At 35.9% G+C, this 24,362-nt stretch overlaps 2 protein-coding genes and 1 pseudogene across 2 annotated transcripts; 1 reads left to right on the top strand and 2 right to left on the bottom strand.

Moving 5' to 3' along the window:
* Positions 1-6,124: 6,124 nt before the first annotated feature.
* Positions 6,125-9,397, bottom strand: LOC147273091 (putative disease resistance protein At5g63020 pseudogene; annotated as a pseudogene).
* Positions 9,398-17,409: 8,012 nt separating this feature from the next.
* Positions 17,410-22,108, top strand: LOC147273090 (protein ANTI-SILENCING 1-like). The gene is made up of 11 exons (XM_086256704.1): positions 17,410-17,759; positions 17,970-17,994; positions 18,335-18,503; positions 19,436-19,615; positions 19,702-19,956; positions 20,010-20,278; positions 20,622-20,714; positions 20,993-21,047; positions 21,206-21,296; positions 21,831-21,939; positions 22,046-22,108. Exons 1-11 carry the CDS (start codon positions 17,410-17,412, stop codon positions 22,106-22,108), a joined length of 1,659 nt encoding a protein of 552 aa, XP_086112830.1.
* Positions 22,109-23,499: 1,391 nt separating this feature from the next.
* Positions 23,500-23,907, bottom strand: LOC147273089 (RNA-dependent RNA polymerase 1-like). The gene has a single exon (XM_086256703.1). The coding sequence runs from the start codon at positions 23,905-23,907 to the stop codon at positions 23,500-23,502; it is 408 nt and encodes a 135-aa protein (XP_086112829.1).
* Positions 23,908-24,362: the final 455 nt, after the last annotated feature.

Here is a 24,362-nt window from a genome sequence, read left to right as displayed (position 1 = left end):
AAAAAAGAAAAAAAAGGCTTTAGGGTTGATTAGATTTGGAGTCTTTGGGCAATTGGAAAGAAAAAAAAGGGGTTGAGGTTTGGTTTTGCTCTTTTGGAGTTTCGTTTAGTTGTTTTTAAACCCTAAACCTTAATACATTTATATATAGAAAATAATTAAAAATACCCTAAAGGGCCTATACCCTAATATCTTATATTATATTGTAACAAATATAGCGTATATAAGGTTTAATGCATAGATTAAAGAATATAAAGAGTATTAGGATATATAGAGTATATATGATTTAATATTATGGTTAGTGTATAGATTATAGAGTATAAAAAAATATACTAATTTTATTTATTCATTATACTAATTTTATTTAATAGTATTTACCTCCAGCGCGCATTATATTCATCTTATATCACATGAAACCTATTGTATAATTTGGTTTCTTCAATATTTTTTATCAAAGTAGTAGATAATATGTTAAATAAACATATGGTATGTCAAGTTTTATTCAAAATTTTCGTATTTTAATAGCAATTTTTGGCGTTTTTGTCTAATTTTTTCGAAATCAAATTTAATCGAAATTTCCATCGAAAATTTCCTCGAAACTGAAATTTTACTCCTTGCATGTAACTCGAACACAATTCTAAGATACAAATAAAATAAAAAGAAAATGATATATGTGAGTCGGTGAGTGGGACAAGAATATTGTTTTAAAAAATTATTTCTAACAAATTAACAATTAGTCCAAGTTTCTTAGAAATCATTTTTCTAAAAAATATTATCACACTCACATAGTCACATATATTGTTCTTTAAACTTTTTGTCATTTTCAAATACCAAACTAATTTTTCATTTTATTTTTTAGGGCTATTAATTACAAACTCCATGTCAATATTTTCCTAAATGTTTTGTCCGCACCACGATGAGAATTTAATTAATGGACCGTCCTCTTTAACTTTTCTAACACTTTTATTTTGGCATGGAAAAAACTGCATTTTCATGAAACAAAACCAAGCCACAAAGGCGCGCAGAGTACGAGTATCAAACATTCAAACCAAAAAGTAGAAAACTAGAGAGAAAAACTCCTCACATCAAAATAGCAAAACTAATATAAGGAAAGACCATCATCCATATTAGCTTAACCATCCACCCAACTCCATTGCACTAATGAAAAACCTGAAGAGTGATTCCATATGTCACTCCTCTGACACTGTTAAATATACTAAAGAGAAAATTACAGATTTAGTCCAGTTATTTTATACCTAGTTCAATTTTGGTCCACAATCTTTTTTAAGTTCTGTTTTAATCCACTAATTGTTCTATTTGTTCAATAAAGATCCAGATTTGTTTTCTCAAATTGATCTGTCTTTTACCCTATTAAATCTCACCCAAATTCAGCAAACGTATACTTATTTTAAAGCTATGCATTTCTTCTTTACAACCATATAAAGATCATTTAAATTGGAGTTCTAAAACTCAAGATAATTGACCCCAAAGTAAGGTATCCGAAACTGCCAATTTTTCAAACTTCACTCAATCTCAATTCTCTTAGATTCTAATACCCCAAATTTATTTTTATGACTAAGAAATGATGAAATATAACTTATACTTCAATTATAATTGAAGAAAACACAATCCAAAGGATTTAAAGTCACAAATTTGGACCTTTATTGAACAAATGAAACAATTAGTGGACCAAAACAGAACTTAAAAAAAATCGTGGACCAAAATTGAATTAGGTATAAAATAAGTGTACCAAATCTGTAATTTCCTCATATACTAAAACATGGACATTTTGCATCCGTGGGAGACAAACCCCAGTCCAAATATTTTATTAACAATTACATCATATTTTTCTTTAAAAGGAGAACAATTACACCATCTTTCACTCAATAATAAAATAATTGTCTGTTGATTAAAAATATTTATTTTCAAATAAAAAGACAAAAAGTAAGAGTATAAGTATATAACAAAAAAAATATAGATTTAAACAGTTATACTATACAACGATTACAATTACATAGTTATACAGACAAACATTATTGTAATTGTTTAATACTTATACGTACGTTTGTATCATACGAATTGTCTAACATTTATGTAAACTTTAAAAAAGAAAATTGACACGTGACCTTTTTTGTGCATTGTGCAGCCATGTGCAGCCATGTGACTTTTACCGAATCAATTGACTACTGAACTTTGACCAAAAAAAAAAATTGACTACTGACCCTTAGTTACTTTTCAGTACTCAGGAATTTTTTCTCAAAATCTCAAGCCTTTACTATTTTTTTTTTTCACTTTTATTATCTCTTTCTGTCTTTGTCCAATGGTATATACTGTAAAAATGTTCGAACAAAAAAAAAATACTGCAAGAATGTTGCATGTAAATAGATCAAATGGACATGGGGTGGGGTACGTAGTTGAGTAGGCCACCTTCACCTTGAATTGGTCACATGTAAATCCAACATAAAATACGGAGAAAAAAATAAAAGAAATGATGACTCGGACGGAGGAGACAAGGTGGTGGTCTGAGAGCAATTATTGTGAGGACGGAGGAATGGAGGATGAAGTAGATGTATGGTTTTTTGTCGAAGGCGTTATTGGTATGCTATTTGCTGCTTTGATTAATCTGCATTAATTACAATTTTTTTTTTTAAAGGGTGTGTAAATAACAGTTTTTTTATTTTTTTGTAACCGAGGGTGTCATGGGTCATCTTTCGCGCACTAAACTAGTTTTTTGGGCCGGTTAAAGGCAGAACATCCACGTCAGGTCTAGGGGATTCACAAAGGATTTTACCTCCCTTGCTGCATGACTCTAAGAGTCGAGCTGAATATTCGAACTCGGGTGCCTGGGTTTACAGCTACACCTCCGAACCAACTTCTTCAACACCTTAGAGTTAATTTTGTCTCTTTTTTAATTCACCATATAACTTAAAAAATTAAGTCAATATGTCATTTTAATTTATAATTTTGTAATGTCACACCCGACATCTTCCGTCACACTTTCTCTTAAAATAAGCACTTTGTAAGGAGTTTTTTTGGTACTTTTAGGCCCAAAAAAATACAAAATGGAATTTAGGGTAATTTTAGGCATTTTTTAACTAGCCAATTGACCTAAGAGAAAGACCTAAAAGGACAAAAAAAAAAAAAAAAAGACAATTTGGTATTTCATCTAGGCCAGGAGACACCAAAAACTCTATGAAAAATAGGTCACGTGCGACACACATGCTTATTCTTTATCATAACCTGTGATGGAAAAACATTGAGATTTGACATTGTAAAAAATTAAAAATTAAGGTGAAAAATTAACTCAATTTTTATCACTGAGTTCAAAAGGTGTATTATGAAAATCAATATTTTACTTAGAAGTGAAATACGCATGTCCATGTACCAAAAAGAAAGGACAGAAATATCCATGTCCAACACGAAAAAGTATTATGTAATTAATTTCCTTAAATGGGGTAGTACAACTTATAAATTTAAGAAGGAGCAAGGTGCCTATATTTCCACAAAAAACTCCGGGACGTGGATGGAATATGTAATAAAGGCTAGAAGAACTTGAAGAATAATAGAACATAAAATACTGGACGATGAAAATAAAGCTGATACATAACTAAGACAGAAACTGACTTGAGCGTCAGAGTATGTTTTGCAGTTACCCGTCGGAGTATCTTTTGCAGTATCCCTACCCGCCATTCATAAACAAACCAAGATCATAGCGCAAGCCCATCTAACCGATCTTGAGTCTGATTCTGAAGTCTGCATCAATACTTGTAGGCCAAGTTTTCTTCTTTGAAGATTTTGGGTCCAACATACATCTACAAGTATATTCATGAGATTTGGAGCAAAATGAGCCATGTCAGATCAATGAGTTTGTGGCATAGAAATACCTCTACGCTTTGAAGGCCAACGAAGCAACTGTGGTTGATCGTCATTGAGTAGCGAGCAGGGACGAATCCAGAAATTGAAATTAGGGGGTGCTAGTCAGGTAAAGCCCGGCACTGCGAAGCGACGGAGAAATTTTTTAGGAACCGGGCAGGTAACCAGCTGAGGCAAGTTCCCAAGACTGAGTTTCGATTGCAGAGACAAAGCCATGTTTAATTCGCAACTCTAATGAGCTTTGTGAGAGGAGGAGAGAGCTTTTTGATCTCAATAGCTGCCTTCTTTGATCTCTAATTGAGTATGATATGGCCATGGAATGGTGTTTACTACAGGAAAGGTCAGATTTATGGCAGAAGGCATTACATAAGGTGCTTTCGATTTTCATAAGCAAAGTATGTTATATCAATGTATATAACAGTTCCAGGACACATGCACTGCACACCAACCTTTTACCAGAGATTTTATTATTTAAAACATTTGAATTGATATATAGGTTTTGTTGGCATAATTTTTTTTTTTTTTTTTCAGCCTGAAGGTTTGTTGACATTACGTATCTCTGAAAATGCTTATGAATACTCTTTTAGATGTGTACAACATGTCATAAATTCTATTTTCAAGTACCATATTACAATCTATAAATTAGTTAGTTTCTTCTAACTTACTAAGAGGCCAATAGTCAAACTTTTGGTATGCAAAAAAAAAAAACGCACTTTTTAATGTACTTTGCCACCAATTAAGAAAAACTTTTAACTCTTTTAAACCCGCCTGCAGTGATTTTAGGAAATTCATAGTTGTGACAAAGGGCCCTTAATGTGTTTTTGATGTTTTCTACTTGAGGAATTCCCAGTTTAAATGTGTGTGCCTCACAAATATAAGAAAGAATTTTCTCTTTTTCGTTGAATGTTCTAACTTTTTTCTCCCCTTTGGAGGCCCCTTCTCTTCAGGAACAAATGGAGGAGATAGAGTCGCTAAGGAGACAGCTAAAGTCAATTTTTAATTAGCTAACATTGTATTTCATCGATACATTGGGTAAGCTTACCATCCTACCTTTTTCATCTACAAGTTTTACACTAACATACTAAATTTATTAGTTATGTTTCTGCAGGAGAAAATTGTTCTTTTTGTGATTACAGTAGAGTCAGAGAAGGGTGCCCCAAAATTGGACAGCATACAGGGTTCTACCCACACTTGAAGGATTGTGTAAATTCCTAACAACTTAAAATTCACTTTTGTGTAAATCTGTCATCTGATCAGATCTAATTTTGTAAGCTTGGAAGGAAATATTAGGATCAAATTCATATGATAGAATTTCTTTTTCTCTGGGGAATTGGTCAGCCTGTGATATGTATCACTTTTTCCAACAACTTTGTTATTGACTAGTTGTGCATTTTGATGCCTAAGTATACCATTGTGCCATTCATGGCTGATCTGTTAATTTTGCTGATCTGTTAGATTGATTAGTCCATTTTGAAGCTTGCCATGATAAAATTATCCACCTAATGAGTTTAGTGCTAAAAAGATCCACCATTTGAGGATAATAAATCCGGCTCACATTATAAAATGAGCAGCATGTTTCACAGGGTCAAGCACTTGATCATGTTGCACGTTTACTTGTTCCAGATAGTTAACATATTTGCCTCCTGTTAGGGCTTCTGCCAAATAGGTTCATCAAATCAACTTACTAAATGATGTGTTCGTATACTTGGTACGTTATTTGCTAAAACTAAATGAGGTGGAGAGTGGGTTTAGATTTGAATAAAATTTGATTCGTGTAGTATTATCCTCATAAATTGAAAGTTTAAAGGAATTGACTATAGATCGAAGCTCAAGTTTATATCTATAAATTCTTGGATTTATCAAAATATTCTTTGACCAGAATTCCATATTTATACTTGGCCACTGAAAAAGAGCTCTTGTATCCTGTTGAAACACTAGCTTGTTATTGTTTCTCACTCCACTGTGGAGTTAAAAGAGTACAAAAACAACAATGCAGAAACAAGTAGTGCATTACAAACTATTCCAGGGGAAACAATAAAAGGAATTAGAAAAGAAACATAAAGTATTAAAGTGGTATATACGGACAATAAAAGCTGCAAATCCTATAAAATGTTTCTTGCTCATGAAATATTGAAATCTCTAAAAAGCTGCAAATCTCATTAAATGTTTCTTATTTAATCATTGGACCAATGCAATGCAATTTTGATGACAAGTTTGTTTGCTTGATTAAAAGGGAACGCCAACGAAGAAAAAAAATTGATATTAAAAAAGTGTTATTTAATCTACACATAATTTATTGGGTCCTATCATAGAATCTACACACTACACACACCATATATGAGGGATCCGGATCCAAAAGGGATAGAGAGATGGTTGAGTTCAATAACATCAACGTCGTTTTATCCATAAAAAGAAAAAGAATAATTAAAAAAAAGAATGAAAAGAGGTGTTCGTGCAGAAGAATAATACATATATGATGAATTTCATTTTGTAGCATGGGAAGTGACCCAATTCAGACAATTAAGTGGCTACCTGCAAGTCTGCAACTGCAAGTGGGATCCACCAGCTCAGCTGCCTGCCTTTACTCAATAGGTTTGAAGGTGGGAAGGAAAACATTTGGAGCATCTTGGTCGTCCCACTCTAACCCATTCCACCACTCTTCCTCTCCTTCGATGATGAGATTGCATCCTTGGGCACTCCTTGAGTCCAGTGGCAGCTTCTTCAGTTCTGGACAATCTCTAATGTAGACTTCCTTCAGATATGGAAAGGGTAAGGCACCTTCATATATGCTCTGCAACTTTGGTAGATAGCTCAAAATCAACTGTTTAAGTTTTGCAAATGGGTTCAATTCTTTTACCTCATTTGCCACTCCACCCAATCTTTCCAAACTCATTATTTTTTCCATTTTTGGGCAGTGCTGTACAAATAAACTGATGAGATTTGGAGCAAAAATGAGCCATGTCAGATCCTTCATTTTTGGGCATCTAAGTACACTTACTCTTTGAAGGCCAACGAAGCAACTTTGGTTTATCGTCATCGATTCGCGAGGATCATTAGGACCTCGTGCTTCCCAATTAACCTTCAATTCTTCCAAATCAGTACACCATTCAATTCCAAGGTAATCAAGATTGGCCAGAGATGATGATATATCAAGAAACCTCGTTTTGTCGGAAAGTTGGAGGCTGAGCTCTCGAGTGCAGGTCACTAAGTTCTTGTAGCTAAATAACTGTTGGAAACAAGAGGCACTTCTTATGGTCAAAGTCAAGACCTCTAGGTGTTTCAAACACTGCAATTCATCCAACATTGCTTTTTCACTGTCAAAAGGACATTTGTCCTGAAGACCACCACACCCCCGCATTCTCAAAACTTTTAGCATGGAAAAGCTTGATATTATATGCGGTGGAACAAATTCAAGGTTCTGCGTAGACTCCAAGTTCAAGTATTTTAGCCTTACCAAGGCCTTTAACTCCATCGGCAACTCTCTTATACCAGTTTCTGACAAATTCAAATGGTGTAAAAAAGCAAGTTTTGAAACTCCAGATGGTAGTTGGGTTAAATCCCAATTGGAAGACAAATTCATAACTTGAAGAGAAGGCATAGAATCAAAGAAGGTTTCGCCAATCTTCTTCAATTTATTTTGTTGAAGAAATAAGGTCAACAAATTAGAGGATTCTGGTCTTCCAACTAAATTTTCAATATGATTGTTCATTAGTGACACCCTTTCTACGCCTTTCCATTCTTCAACATTCGGTGCTTCACTCAAATTGGCACCTGATTCCACAAGGAAATTCTTGTTTGTTTTCTTTGGATCACGAGACAGCCACAATGCCATCTCGCGAACCACATCATGCATTTTTACCAGACGTTCATCATACGCTTCCAACAAACATGCATTGAGAAGAGTGCCTATGATATCATAACTCTCATATTTCGCTTTGTCTACATTACCATATTTCTCAAGTATTCCCTCACACATCCAACAATATAACAATTCAACTTTATCTATGAGAAAATCTTCTGGAAATAAAGCACAGTATAAGAAGCAGGATTTAACTTTCTCACTTGGTAGATTATTATAACTATACTCTAATAGGCGCAGCACCTTTTCCATACCTGTAAACTCCCAGACAGAATTCTTCAAAACATCAATTGCATATTTCCATTCTTCAGGGGTCTTCTTGCTAGCCATGGCCTTACCCATTGTAATTAGTGCAAGTGGCAAACCGTCACACTTTTTTGCCACTATTTCAGCAAGTTTGAGGATTTCTGGATGAAGAAGAAGTGTTTCTGTCCCAACATTCTTCTGAAACAATTCCCATGCTTTGTTCCATGCTAAATAATCCACTTTAATCTTATGAGCATTCATTTGACCACATACATCTTCGGATCGAGTTGTGAAGATTATCTTGGACTTGTTTTGATCATCAGGAATAGGAACCCCTACATGGATTATTTCAACTGGCTCCCATATATCATCCAACAATAACACAAACTTCTTTTTGTTCAAGATGTTGAAGATGTCTTGAGCCTTTCCATGCCGCTCTTTTTTCTTCCATTCATCACTGGAAAGCCCAATCTTTTCACCAATCTCATCTTGAATAGTTTCAAGTTTGTGGTTCTGAGAAACCACTACCCAGATCACAAGATTGAAATCATGAAGAGCGTGGACGAACTTGTTATTGATTTGTTTTAGAAGGGTGGTCTTGCCCACTCCACCCGTCCCATATAAGCCAATTTTTCCCACTTGATCATCTTCAATGAGTCTCCAAACCTTTTCAAGCATGGATTCCATGCCCACAGTAGGCTCAACTGCTACTTGATTGACTACAGGTGCAGCTACTCTTTCTGTGACCTCTGCAAAATCTTCCTTGCTCTGTTTCTTTAAATCACCGACTTCCAGCAACTTCTTGGCCACGTGTTTTCCATACTTGTAGCTGGACACGTAGTTTGTTGAACAGTAACCTCCACAACATAATTTCCCAATTTCTTGGCTGCCATCGGTTACAACTTGATTGACTTCATCCTCTGTACTTTCCACACTTGAAATCCACCACTGCACATGCTCTGACCGCTTCATGAATGGCTGCTGCTCCTCGACCTCAACCCTTCTCTTCACACCATTCTTTAAAGCTGTTAATTCTCGCAGAGAAGTTTGCAGAGCTTCATGGTTTTCTTGGAGCATACGAACATATTGCTGTTTTCCAATAATGGAATCCCAGCAGCGAGAAACAATGGCATCGCCTGAGAAGGAGACTGAACAGATGTTCCCCATTGCTTGTAAATGGATCAAATTATTATTAATTCTACGGGATCGAAAGAATTAAAAGATTTCTAACTATTTTTGAGATAGAGGAATTATAGTGTAGGTAGCCTAGGCAAGGCAAGCACACACACATACAGGGGAGAGAGAGAGAGAGAGAGAGAGAGAGAGAGAGAGAGAGATGAACCGGCTTTGATTGAATGATTTTTTTTTTTTTTTTTTTGTTTTTGTGTGGAAAAGATAATTCCTCAACCAAAACAGAGGAAACCAGATACCAGTGAATTAACGGTCCAGAGGGAATGGCACAGCACCAAAAAAACAAATTTGTGAAGATTTATCCTTATTCATATTAAAAAAGAAAAAGTTTAATATAAAAATTTAAAAACATTTCTTCTATTAATTCTATAGTGCCATCGCCTCCTTCTGTGACTTTTCCTCACCTACCATTACCAATCCCATCACAGCTTGCCAAGTGCATGATTGTTATTGTAGTCGTGTGCTTGCGGTCAGTCACGATTTAGACCCTTAATTGGTTCCTGCTAGCTTGAAGACATTAGGTATGAAAGATACAAAATCATGAATTATTTTTTGATTTGTTTCAACTTTCAATATTTTTTTCAATTATACAATCCAAGAGTTCAATCTGGTGCAATAATTATTATGATTATTTTATCACAACTAGTTAAAGATAATGTTTTTTTAAATATTGTTGACATTTTCATATACCAAACGAATTGATTAGGCCTTCCGAGAGCTCAAGATCAAGCTCTGTTTCAGTGGTGAGAATTAGACCCGAATATAGAAGCAAGACTTATTACAACCATAAGCAAGAAATGACCTGCAAAGACATGTTACCAATAGCATGCCTGCTGGCCCATCTGTTCTGACTGACTGTTCATAAAATTTAATTAAAGGACTCTGTTAGTGGACTCTAAAGTAGAGGAGAAGTCACCCACACCACGCACACACAGAGACACATCATACTAAGGATCATTCTCATATCAACTTTTTGTTACTTACATAAAAAGAAAACATATGTCTTCACCATGGCAATTAATGAGGACAAAAGTCAGAAAAGTAACGACTAACAGCCCTGGCATGGTCTTCTCCTGATTTCTAAGACATGCATCTCCTGATTACTAAGCTATGTATTGAGATCAAAGTCAATTCCCACACCTATTCAGAAAACTAAGATGTTAGAGGAAAACACAACAAACTTCTTATCTGTACAGGGATACAGTACTAATCTCTTCATCCTACCATTTGACACACTGTTGGCAGTCTACAAGTCCTTGAATTGGCTGTGTAGCCACAACGATTCTGTAGTTCTGTAAAATTCATGAATGTAGATAGATTCTAGATATCATGAACTGACTCGAATTTATAACTAGAGATGGCTAACAATGGTGCATATATTCCATTTCTCCAATGGCCAATTCGAAATGAAAGTTATGTACTTTGAAATTCAAGGTAAAACAAAATACAAAAAGATGCCAGTCAAATTCCATAAACAACTAATTCACAATAGATGTATCTTTTTCTTTGTTTTTTGTACATCCAGGCACAAGTAACAATCTCACTCTCCAACATATAAACCAATTTGCAGCAAAAGCAAAATATTGATAAGGCTTATTACCACTTTTGTCCCTTGAAAGTGTAACGAAATAACAATTCCCCCCTTCTCGTTTCAATTGTCTCGATTTGCCACCTGATAGTATATCTCGTGATTCAATGTATCCCTTCGGCTCAATTCCGTCATAACCTCTGTTAGTCTTGCTGAGATGACCCTACTTAGTAGGGCATATTGGTCATTTCGACCAGCTTGGACCACTCAGCACCCCTCATTTTGCGACATAGACCCAAAAGTGGGACTCACCCCTTTAATTTAATACAAAACTAAAAAAATAAAAACAATAAAAGAAACAAATGAAAGAAAAAAAAACCCTCCCCCTACACACGGACCCCACCCCTTTCCCCCCTTCCCCCACCCACGGACCCCACCTCCACCCTTACCCTTTTTTTTTTCTTCTTCTTCTTCTTCTGCAATTCCCTACCCTCCCCCACCCAACACCAGCCCCCCCGCCTCTCTCCCCCAACCCAGCCCCTCCCTGACCTACCCCCCACCTCTAACCTCTCCCCCACCCAGCCCTTCCTCCTCCTCCGTTGCACTATCGCACCTCCCCCCTCCCAAACTCAACCCCATGCCCCGTCTCATCCCCTCCCACCAAACCCCAACCCCAACCCCATCGCACCCACCTAACCTTCTCTCTCTCTCTCTCTCTCTCTCTCTCTCTCTCTCTCTCTCTCTCCCCCACCCCACACAGCTTCCCGACGTCGAGCAGCTGCGCATAGTTGTCCAATGGGCAATCCAAGGGCACCACATGACTCAGTGCGATGAGAGGAAGACAACATGACCGGTTTGGCGTCACAATTCCGCTGAAAATGACGGATCACCGGTGAGGACTCGTCGGCGTTCAAGTCGGGTTATGGGTTTTTTGGGTGATTTTCCGGGCAAGTGAGTGGCAAATTAAGGGGGGGAAGAGGGAAGGACGACAAGCAAAACCTGACCAACACCTTCGACATTGACTGCCGGACAGAGCGTCACGCGCTGATTATAGGTGCGGCGAAGGAGAGAGAGAGAGAGAAAAAAAAATGAGAGAAAAAATGAGAGAAAGAAGATAAAAAGAAAAAGAAAAAGGGGAGGTGTCATGGGTGAGTGAGGAAATGACCAATATGCCCTGCCACGTAGGCACCACGTCAGCAAGGCTAACGGAATTGAGCACATTGGATCACATGATATACTATCAGGTGACAAATTGAGACAATTGAAACGAGATGCGGTGAATTGAGATTGCGTTAGACTTTCGATCAATGGGCAAAAGCGGTAATAAACCTATTGATAATGTCAATATGAAACCATACATATACAATATCAATTTCATAAACTGGAAAAATTTCCAAGTCTTTTTTTTTCTTTCTTCCTTGCTTGGAGAAGCCTTTCAAAATAATAATTGTGAAAATTTCAATCAACTTAATATCACATATTATCAGCCATCACCAGTAATGCAGTTCAAATAAATAGTTTATATTAACGTTTTTCCATTAAAAAAATTGAAAAAAAAAATAGATGAAGAGGTGCACAACAATAATAGTGATGAACTAATTTGGTAGCTAACTTACGTAGACAATAAATGGGACAAGGTACAACATGCAAATATTTCACATGGAAGTGATGGAATTGAGACACGTATGTCCATAAAGGTAAAATACAAGAGTTTAATACAAAAGAGTCATTTAGATATGCACTAGAAATTGTGCTCGTGCATTGCCGTGGGTGTTGAAAGCTTATAAAATGTGCATAAGGCTTATAAAATTTTAATGGAAAGATACAATCTTTAATATATCAAAGTTTAAATGGCTGTGCCCAGCCTCATAAACCACCATCAATCAAATTTTAATCAAATCAAACCAAATATTTGTTAGAGAACATTATATTTCTTTGGGCAAAAAATGTAATAGACAATATAGTATAAGAACTAAAAGTGAAATGGGCCAAGAGGGAGGATGACATCCTAATCCTACACGTATGAGAATTCAACATTGGTACAATGGTTGTATGTTATACAGCCACATCCAGGGGTCAAAAAGTGGTTGTATGACAAAAATTTCTCATTCCACTTTAATTTAGTGGAATGTGATAAACAACGATCACCTTTTCAAAGTATCTAATCTGACGTCAGTATATTGTGTCATGCAGAGACTAGTCGCAATATCCGGATGTGGTCACCTTCCTCATGAAGAGTGTCCGAAGGCATTACTTGCAGCAATATCGCCCTTCCTAAGCAGACTCTTAATCAGACGAGACTCACAAAGCCAATAGTGTACCTTCTTTTTAACTTCTAATTAGGGTTTTTATCGTTTGTAGGTTCCTTTTCCTTTTCTTTCCCATTTTTTTTGTTTTGTTTTGTTTTTTTCGTTAAGCAATTTAGCCCAAGGGAAGAGACTAAGGTCATCTCTTCTTTTTGCTATTTTTGATGTGTTAGTTTGGAGCCTTACCCTAGCCCACATTCTTTAGGGTTTTAGAGCTCTTTTCTCTTGTATTTTCATATCCCTCTATTCCTTCTTTTTCCTCTTTTGAAAATTTTAGTTTTATTTATTGTTGTTTGAACAGTACTTGTTATTATTCCCCACTAAAGGGGGTGGAAGATAGCATATATTTGTACATTTTTATCACATCGTGAATGCATGAATTTTGAGAATGGTTTTGTTCCACCAGTCTGTTGAATTGTGATTCTCTATGCCTAACACCCACAAGCACTAATAGGAGGCTCTTGAGCTGTTGTATGTTCCTTCCAACCAATGCAACCTTAAAATTGATGAATGGCAACATCATTGAGTGGTACTGATAATTTGTTTTTTTGGGGAGAAGGGGAAGATTTTGAGCAATTGTGCAAGATAGTTGAAAATGAATTGCGACAGGCACGAGTGGGTTGAATTAGCTTGTGGTTAAGTAGTATTTATCTTTACAATATTGAAGAAGTTTCATGTTCGAATCCACCATCCTCAAGAACCGAAAAACCTTCTCAATCATAGAACAATACAGCTGTACAGGTCCTTTTTGGAAAGACGACAGATCAAGTGTTTTAAGGGTTTATACATTATCAATGGAGATGGACATTACCACAGGATGTTACTTTCAAGCTATCAATTATGGGAGGGAGTACAATTACTTTCCTCTGAATTTGGCTATCATTAAGCTAAAGAAATTTGCATCATGGGTTACTTAAAGGATGAAAATTTGCTTAGTAGGTTACTTAATGAAGGAAATTTACTTTATGACACTGAACCTACAAGTACTTGGTTGAAAGACTAATCAGAACTATTCAGATCTGCAATGAATGACTCATGCAAAGATGTTGATTGATGTGAATGTTGGCATGTTGCTTTGCAAGAATTTAGTATACAAATTTAAATAAAATTATTCTTTACTTTAATGTATCAGTGGAGAACTACTAGAGATGGCATGCCACTTTGTCATGCAGGTTAATGTTAATTTAATTCAAACTTTATTAACTCCTTATCAATAATTAAATCACATATCACTCAATTTAAGTTATATTTTAAACTGATTAATCCAACGACTCAAAAATCTTACAGTCAAATTTTCATATTCTTTTGCCTAATAGGGGATATGACTTTTATTTTTTGTTCTTGTTTTGTTTTTGATATGGGATTTTTGTTTCTATGTTTGGTTACAATGGGGGTTATGCTTGTTTGCTTGAACTCACAGTGAAAGAGTGGGGCGTCATGTTTAGCTTATTACATCATCCCTTATCTTTTTGCCATTCTTTTTGTTGTTGGGTTAAGATTATAAGATGGTGGCTCTGTTTTCAGATATTCATAATTTACTACTTAACAATTGTTATAATTTTTATTTTTTTGTTACAATAGGGGTTATAAATTTTACTCAGCCAGTTGTTGCGCTCTAAAATCTTTATTTAAAGTTATTATAACTCATATACATCTTTTCTTGATTGGGAAAAACTGAAAAACACATACATAATTTCTTTGAATTATTATTGGCAAACATTATCATTTCAATTTGCACATATGTGGTACGACTCTGGCATTTTTCACACATTTCCAAAAAATTAGATACAATTCCATAAAAGGAGGGACAGTCGCGTGACTTAAAATTCAAAAAGATGGCGCGTAGAAAATCGTCTGCATCCGTAAACCCGTACTACCTTCACGTAGATAACTAAACCCCTATTATGAAATCCACCGATCTTCGCACCAAGGGTGCGTGCGAAAACCTGACGCTTCTCTTCTCGAATAAGACAAGCACGTGAATATCACTACAAATGAGACGCGCGTGAGAATTCAACGTTCTGTCCTGCCTTCCCCTCAAAGGCGTCGCGCCTCACCTCACTACCCGCGTCAATTCAGAATCCACGTAAGGATTGTGGAGGAACAGTACGCACCCGGCGCACTTTAGCACACTTTCCATTTTGGTGCTTGCTTTAATTTCGCTCTGTGTATCAAAACCTCACATACCAGTACACCACCTTGACCGTCTACACCTCTCTCTCTCTCTCTTCTCACTCGCACCACACGCTTTCCATTGAAACACTTTCTTCTGGACTCCAAAATCTCAAATGGGGCTTCTCTGTCGTTTCGTTCATCATCGACGTTGAGGTATATATCCCTCACTAAGCCTCCGTTCCAAGTTTTTTCTTCATTTTGAGCTCAACATTTGTTTGTGGGTCATGGGTTTTCAACTTTCTTTTTGACTGCCTTTCCAAAGCACCCAATGTGTTCGTTTTGTCTCTTCTTCTTTTTCCAGCTTTTCTTTGTTTTCTTTTTCAATTTTTTGTGTGTGCCGGTTCGTTTATATACATTATGCTTTGTATAAGATTGCACAGTTTTCTGCAACTTAAGTGTGCATTAGTGATTCGCTTGATTGCAAGAGGAGGCTCTGTTTCTAGATTTTCACATTCTTTTGCCTAATAGGGGATATGGCTTTTATTTGTTGTTCTTGTTTTGTTTTTGGTATTGGGTTTTTGTTTCTTTGTTTGGTTACAATGGGGGTTATGAATGTTTGCTTGAACTCACAGTGAAAGAGTGGGGCGTCATGTTTGGCTTATTACATGGTCCCTTATGTTTTTGCCATTCTTTTTGGTGTTGGGTTAAGATTACACGATGGAGGCTCTGTTTTCAGATATTCACAGTCTACTGCTTAACAATGGTTATGGTTTTTGTTTTTCGTTACAATAGGGGTTATGAGTTTTGCTCTGACAGTTGTTGCGCTCTAAAATGTGCCCTAAATGGTAATGCGCGTAGAGTCTGGTTTGCTTCAACTCACAGTAAAGGGGCATCATGTTAGGCGTATTACATGGTCCCCTCATGTTCATGCAATTTTTTTTGGGTGTTAGGATTAATACCCAGCAAATATATTCGTAGTTTTCCTCATGTTTGATAAATGTCACAGCTGATACAAAGTGTTGTTTTTAGAATTTAGGAATTTCTTAGCTCAAATTTTGAAAATAATAAACATTTATCAATGTCTGTGACTTAGTTTGAAATATTGATGCCCTCTATGTCATTTAGGCTCCTTCGAAAATTTATTACCTTTATTATAAGGTTTGTAATGGCATCTCAGGTTGAAGTGCTGAAGCATTATTTTGCTTGCAGTCACCATACTTGTGTCCAGCTGCACACCCTGATAGGTACCTGATGGAAATAGAACCTGATGAAAACATTCTTTGCAGGAATTTTAGGAAGTTTTGGAGATAGTAGAGGACCATAGAGGTGGATATAGTTTATGTAGGGTTCTTTCAGAGTATAAACAACGCAGAAAAAGTTGTACTTGATAATTAAAGCAGGTTTAGATTGAATTGTTTTTAGTTAACATAAAGGTGCAAAAAGAAAGCTTAGAAACTCTTGCACTGAAGAGTAATCTAAAAGAGAGGTTTTGTTTTTCATGTTGGGGCTCTGGTCCCATTTCAACCAAAAAAAGAATTACTGAGTTATGGAACACAGGAGATCCAAAATTTTTATACCTTCTTAAAATTATATTAGTGATTTTGGAGTTTCCTTTAGATCTTTGGATCAAAACTTTGTAAAAGGGTTTGTTGCAGCTAGCAAATGTCCAACATATCTTGCCCTGTAGGTGTCTACAGGGGAATGCTTTTTTCTTTCTTTTTTTTTAGCGTGAGGTTTTTGAGGCTCCAGGGCTCTAATGATGGTATAGAATATTCAGGGACAAATCTGGACTTATTGCTCTGCCTGATTGTTCTGACCAGAAGAAAAAACAGTGTAAACCTTTTTCTTACTTCCTCTTCTTTAAACAGCTCCTTATGTATCACTGTATCAATTGACTCTATAACACATTAAGTCTTGTGTACATCTTCGGTTTTTTAATGCTACTGGATTCTCTTGTACTCGACGAGGTACTTTGAGGTTGATCAGATGAGGAAAACACCAGGAACTACTAATATATAAATTTCAGCTTAAGTCCTAAGATCCCATATTCTTTAGATATTATATGGAATTTGGTTGCCTGCTGAGCTATGATCAATTTTGTTTCCTGACTACAGCTTAGTAGCTTACAGTATATTGCATAATTTGTTTTGCATCTCTGGTTTGAGTTTTATTTTTTATTTTCTTATTTGTTTCTTTTTATGGTTCATTTATGATAAGGTAATTTACTGTTTTAGGTTCTTGAAAACTATTGGATGGGCAAAGAAACAATGGTTGAGTTTGAAGATAGATACGCCATGGCGGATCCTGAAGAGACAAATATGGAAGATGATGTTCAATTTAGGTGGGGCAAGAAAGGTGGAGCTGGGAGAAAGAAAGGTGTCCAGTTCTATGAGTCATTCACTTATGAAGGCGTGAAATACTCCCTTTATGATTGTGTACATGTTTATCGCACTGGTGAATTCGAGACTGATGTTGGTAAGCTTGTGAAAATATACGACACAGAGGACCATAGAAAGAAGATAAAGCTCGTGTGGTTTTTTCGTCCTGCTGAAATACGTAACTTTTTGGGTGATTGTGAACCATGCTGGAACGAGATATTTTTAGCTTCTGGTGAGGGTGCAGGCCTCTCCAATATCAATTCTCTGTAAATTAGATTTAATTAGAGACATTTTATAGTCATGTCCACTTTATGTTTTCATACCTCATTTAAGTAGAATGCTATGCATGGTATAATCATTGTAAAATTAAAAGGGACAAATGAGTCTTTCTTCTTAGCATCTCTCTGGGCACCTTTGTCTATACATTTTAGAGATATTTAGAGATATTCCTTAACCTTTTAGTGTTATTTTTCTAGGTTTTCGGGTGGCTTTGATTTGAATGTAATCTGTGTTTTTGCTTGAGGATGTTAACCTAGATTTGATGGTTATCTCATGCATCCTACTCGTATCTACTTTAACTGCATATATACTTTTTATGGCAATGTGGTCAATATATTATTAGATGTCTTCTCAGCGTCTTTCCCTTTACATTGCCATGAAAGTCTTTACATTTCCATACCATTAATGAGCCTACTTCCTTTAGATCAATGTAATGCCTTTTTCTTCTTTCCTTTAAATCTATTTGGATGCCAAACTTGTAGAGTCTACAGATCGTTAACAAGGGTGTCCACATGGTTATATCGACATCTAATTATATGGAAATTTTGAATACTAATTTCAGGAATCAATTCAAGGAAAATGCAATGTTGTCTGCACATCAAAGGACAAAAAGAATCCTCAGCCCTCTGAAGAAGAGTGGAGAATGGCTAGTTACATTTTCTGTCGTACTTTTGATGTAGGAACGCGTACAATATTAGAGAACTTTCCAAATGAAATAGGCGGAATTAAAGGTCAGTCATCTACAACTGGAATTTATATAGGGTGCTTTCTGGTATAAACCTTTTAAACAAATATAGGATGTTAAATTGTTAATCAGATTCACATTTGATTGATTGATTCTGTTATATAAGAATTGAGAATTTGTCACTCATTTTTGCGATTACTTTCTATCAAGTATTGGGCTGTTGGCTGTAGCAGTTCTGTCTAATTGTTTGAAGTAGAACACTTGTATAGTTACTAATCATGGCTTCATGTAGAATAAAAAACTTTGAGCAGCTAGATTTCGTTTTTTTATGACAAATAATGAAATATGTTTATGTTAATATCTATATGATGATGCTATTGTCACTCTCAAAGCCATGTTCTCAAAAGGCAATGATCAGTAAAACTGAGTACCTTGTTGCCAGATTAGGTAGCAGTTGAAAGAGACCCACTGACACTTCTAGGAGGCATGTTAGCATGCATTTACATCTATCTGGTAGATTTGTAGTAGCTGATAACAAATGAGCATTCTATTTCAGCGAGATATAACAAGTGAGTGGTTTTAAGTCTTAGCCTCAACTCTGAAGGGCTGCTACCTCCTTTCCAAGAAACAATCAAATACCCCTAACAGATGTGATCACTTAAAGCAAACTGATGGGAGAGATCCTACTCAAAACTTGGGCTACATGTCATTAATGGTACTTGGGGACCATATAGTGATAACTGAAGGGGTTCAGCAATGACCTGAAATGCATTTAACAGCTGTTTGAATTTCAAAGCCAAATCCTTAAAAAAAAACTGAGGTTATTTTTTTATTTTTAAATTATGAGTGCACTATTTACAGCAATATTTATTTACCATACATTCATGTCTCAAAATCATTATAACTTCCCTTGTATACTTTTTTCTTAGTGGACTTTAATATCTATCATGGTCTTCAAATATTTTGAATGCAATGCAGTGGAGTGCTTTTTTAATGTGGGAAAAAGTCAAAAGCTCATCAGGACTCCCAAGTTCCGGACAAATTTGAGAGACCAAGCTGGACCATCAAATGTGTTGTCCAAGTTAGGATTGGACAAAGTGGTGGCCTCTCCAGTTAAAAATGACAAGTCCAGCAGCAGAGTAAGCCCTGTAGTGAAAGGTGATTTCTGAGAATGCCAGCTGTGCATTTTACTTCTGAATTCAACTGATTAGATGAAAATGAGATTGTTTCTGGCTTATGTGCAGAATCCGAGAAAGCAGTAGTTCGTATTGGCGAGAATTCAAATGAGGCATTAAGGTGCAAACCATTTATGCGAGCATCAGATACCCATCAACATAAGAAGGTGATAGTTCTACCTGGTGTAGCTTCCAAGTTACAGACAAATTTGAGAGACCAAGATGGACCATCAAATGTGTCGTCCAAGTTAGGATTGGACAAAGTGGTGGCCTCTCCAGTTAAAAATGACAAGTCCAGCAGCAGAGTAAGCCCTGTAATGAAAGGTGATTTCTGAGAATGCCAACTGTGCATTTTACTTCTGAATTCAACTGATTAGATGAAAATAAGATTGTTTCTGGCACATGTGCCGAATCAGAGAAAGCAGTAGTTCGTATTGGTGAGAATTCAATTGAGACATTAAGGCCCAAACCATATATGCATACATCAGATACCCATCCTCATAAGAGGATAATTGTTCTACCTGGTGTAGCTTCCACTATGGGGGAAAGTTCTGAACAGAAGACAAGAAAAACTGCTGGAAATGCAGCTACTCAACATGCAGGGGATAGGGGAGTTAAAGTTAATAGCAAACCTTTGGGAATAATTGTAAACTAGCAAATTTTATTAGTTCAATCTGGAACCTTATTTTATGTCCCAAGTTTGGATATTTTACGGAAATGCAATAATATGCTAGACGACTCCAAACACATATTCACACAACCTGTTCGCAAGTTTTGATCATGAATTTGATTAATATTCTAATTTCTCTAGTTTTCTTAAATCCAGGAGGAAAGAAGAAATTGGTTCAAGCCACTTGTGAGTTTCTATTTCCCGATATTTTTTTGTAGACATTACCATTTGTTGTTTGATTGTTCGTACAAATCAATGGTTGGCTATTGATTACATTGTAAAGTCTTAACCAGATTTCTTTCCTTGTCAAATTTTGAAGCCTTGGGAGCAAAGACTGCAGAGAGCTCAAGATGCTGGCACTTTGGTCTTACTAGACAATTTGGATCCATCCTATGCATCATCAGAAGTAGAGGTAGTATTCCCTGATGCATCTAATATTGGAAGCTTATTAGATAGTCAAAGAAATTCATTGAAACTCAGATGTATATAAAAAGCCAGTCTAGTGTACGATGCAATGTATCATCTTATTTTCTCTTAAAATAAAAACTCTCCTATTAAAGGTTCTCTAGCCACCAAACTGGATGGCAAATGACTAATACTGGATGAAGTAACAATCTGGAGTTATAGGGCCAATGTGGTATGGCCTAGTGTTAGACATTATGTTTAATCTACATCCCTTTTTCTCCTCAGGATCTAGTTTGGCGTGCACTCCATGAAAAGGTTGAGGCAAAAATGATACAATGCAGTACTTTTTCTAATCCATACTATGGTACAGCAGCTTGTTGTGGCTATATACTGATTTTTCTAATGATTTCGTGTTTTGTTTGGTGGTTGATTATTAATGCTTTTAAACCTGAAACTTAAGTTTGGACTGATTACATTTATTCTTTCATGGCCTTACAGGCAAGGCTTTTGTCATATTCACGTCAAAGATTGCTGCTGAGTCTGCCATATCTGAGTTAAAGAGGAGATGTCTGATTCTGGCAGATGGGAGGTATCCTTTTTATTTCTTCATTCCATAGATGGAGCACGTTTATTTCTTTTTGTTGAGTGTTCAAGATTCCACACATAATTATGATGTGAATTTTAATAAGTTAGTTATTGTGTGAAAACGATAAATCTGAAATCCATATAGTGGATAAGAATGACTAGCATTCTACTTGTCAATCATTTGATAATATCTCTTTTCCTCTTTCTTTTGCTGTTTATTTTTTCCTTGTTGAATTTTCTTCAATGCACTCATTGTTATGATTTAAATTGGCTGGATGCTTGTCATGTTTTTTGTGGTATCAGATGTGAGTTAGTTACCACTATGATGCCTCTGTATGCCAGTGAAGAGAAATATACTTCTATTATTTCGAACAATTAATTGTAAAAGTCTGCGATAGTCTTTTTACTTTCTATTGACTAAGAGCTCAGTTTCTTAAATTAGTTACAAAGGCCACCATTAACTTGGTACAAGTTATGAAAGTAATTTAACTCCACTCAAATTGATCTTATACATGTATATCTGACTTTGCATTTGCAGACCTGTGATTGGTATGAGAAGGACTCTTAAAGAGCCTGACAAAACAGCCAGATTTGTTGGACATCTGACCATTGACAAAATCAGGCTTCAAAGCCAACGTGAAGAGATGGTGACTCACATTGCCGAGTGCTTTGTTCTTGCTTTTGGGTTCAGGTCCCCTCTTTTGCATATACATTTTCATATACATAATATTTTCCTGTTTGTTCCTTTTGTAGAGAAAGGCAGTATCAACAGCACACTGTTCTCAGCCCAACACAATTGAGTATGATATAGCATGAACTAATGTGTTAATCCTTTTTCAAAACCCTTTCATATGTGGATAGAAAGAATTTTAATATTCACATCAGTTTATGTACCACCTTGTTCCATCATGAGATATTTCCAATTGAATTCACACTTATGAGCAGAAAATTCTATTGGTAGTGCCTCACGATGCAATCTTGTCAAGGTTAACTTGAATCAATTAACAACAACTGATTCATGATTATCTGTGAACTAAACATGAAACAGTGTTTTTAATCAAAACTTGACATCCTTGTGGGTCATGATTCTTGATGCGGAATTTAGTCATGCTTGAGAACAAAAGAAAGACATACGCTGTTATCTCGAGAAGAAACAAATATACAGTTTATACCTTGATCAACAATATTTAAACAGTCATCAGTCATCAAATATGAAAACACATGTAGTTAAAAGCTGTAAATTTCCTTAGCATGCGTACAAGTTTCTATAGTTAAAAACCAACCAAAAATTGTATTCATTTTAATTAGCATAGCAGACCAAAGAAACAACAAGAAATCGTGCAATCAGACTTCATATATATTTTAGATCTTTAGATGCATAGAATCTGTGCTCTGATACCACATGTAAGACCTTATATGCAAACATAAAGATACTAACCTTGAGAAGCCATTGATGATATTCAACTTACACACACGCAGTGACAGCAGCAACTACACCAGAAAAAGTCTTCCTCTCTCTCTGTTTTCCTTATGCACTCCTAATATGGGGTAGGAACAATATGCTCGATGGTACATGAGAGAGGGGACCTCAGCCTTCTTTTATAGGTGAAATACCTGTAGGTTCCTAGCCCATAAAGGAATTCAAAAGGTATCCTTATCACCTACTATTTTCCTGATTTCCATAACCTAGTAGAACATATATTCCATGTTGTATGTAACTTTCATTTCTCCTAATTGTATCCGGATGTCCAATTAGTTTTCCTCTTGTATTCTTAGTTTGATTAGGTGTCCTAAATAGATGTAAACTCAATGAGGTTCTTTCAGCATATTTTGCAACATTTCTAATGGGACGAAAATCACCCATCCAGTTTCTGATGTCTTGAGTAGTAAGCTCACTCCTTGAATCAAACTTCCACACAGACTGTTCTCTTAATTGACTCGGCGAAAAGGCAAGAAACTCAAACTTCTTGTCACCAATGACTATGCCATTTCTTAGAGTAGAAAGTATTCTTTTACATTTCCAATGTGGGATATACTCTCTACACTGTGTAATTATAGTAAAGAAATACATGCACAAATAATAGTAATCATTTTAATTTAACTGGCAAACCTTGACGAGAAGAAACTTTGTTTGTCGACCAGGTGGACAATGCAGCTCAATTTGGCAAATAATTTCAGAGAAGACCTCAAGTTTGTACTCAACAGAATCATGAGAGAAATCCCATCCCAAACTTCACTGAAACATTTGATGTTGTAGTCCAAAGCACAGAAAACTTTTCCTGGGAAACCTGGCATCCAAAGTGCAGTTTTGCATGGTCCAAGCTATGAGGTTCAAACAATTTTGAGCTGGGTTTGATGTCACACTTCCATTCTCGAGCTTTCAGATAAGACTTCCCGTACCACAGGCATCGATCATCAGCTAATTGTATTATCATTTTAGCAGATTCTGCACTTGTGAAATGAACTTTGGCAGATGCTCTTGATTTTCCATCTTTGGGAGGAAGAAACTTCACAGAAGAAATAGTTTTCTTTCCAGTATATCCCTCCAGAATTTCTTTCACGGCTGCTGGAGACCCAACACAGGGAAATCCGAACAGCAGAATTTTCTTAACCATGCTGAGTAATTGATCCCAACTTCTGTTTCAGAGTACAAAATACAAATTGAAATTAGTAACTCAAAACTGGAAGTAAAAGAAAATAAAAGAATGTAATGCAAATGTGAGAAAAGAGTCTTACTCTGAATTTGAAATATTATGAAACTGTATGTGAAAGAAGCAGAGCTCATGAAGCTACTATATAATGTAACTTGTAACTTAAGCTACTATAAGCATGGTGGTCAATTTTTAACTCCATCTCATTCACACCACTGCAAGTAACTTGTAATGGCAGTTATATGCCAATAGCTTGCCTCCGAGCCTTCTCTGTTTGGCGCCAATATGTAAAAGCTTTATTACACTTTACCCACCTAAACTTTGCAGTCGATTTCACTTCACCACAAAAAAAAAAAAATTGTGTCAGTTTACCATCTGAATTAAAAATTTGTTGCAATGTACTACCTCTACCTCATTTT

The sequence above is a fragment of the Dryas octopetala genome, chromosome 9 (assembly GCF_963921425.1).
Source record: "Dryas octopetala chromosome 9, drDryOcto1.1, whole genome shotgun sequence".
In the NCBI taxonomy this organism is placed as follows: Eukaryota; Viridiplantae; Streptophyta; class Magnoliopsida; order Rosales; family Rosaceae; genus Dryas; species Dryas octopetala.
This window is presented reverse-complemented; position numbering and strand designations above follow the sequence as displayed.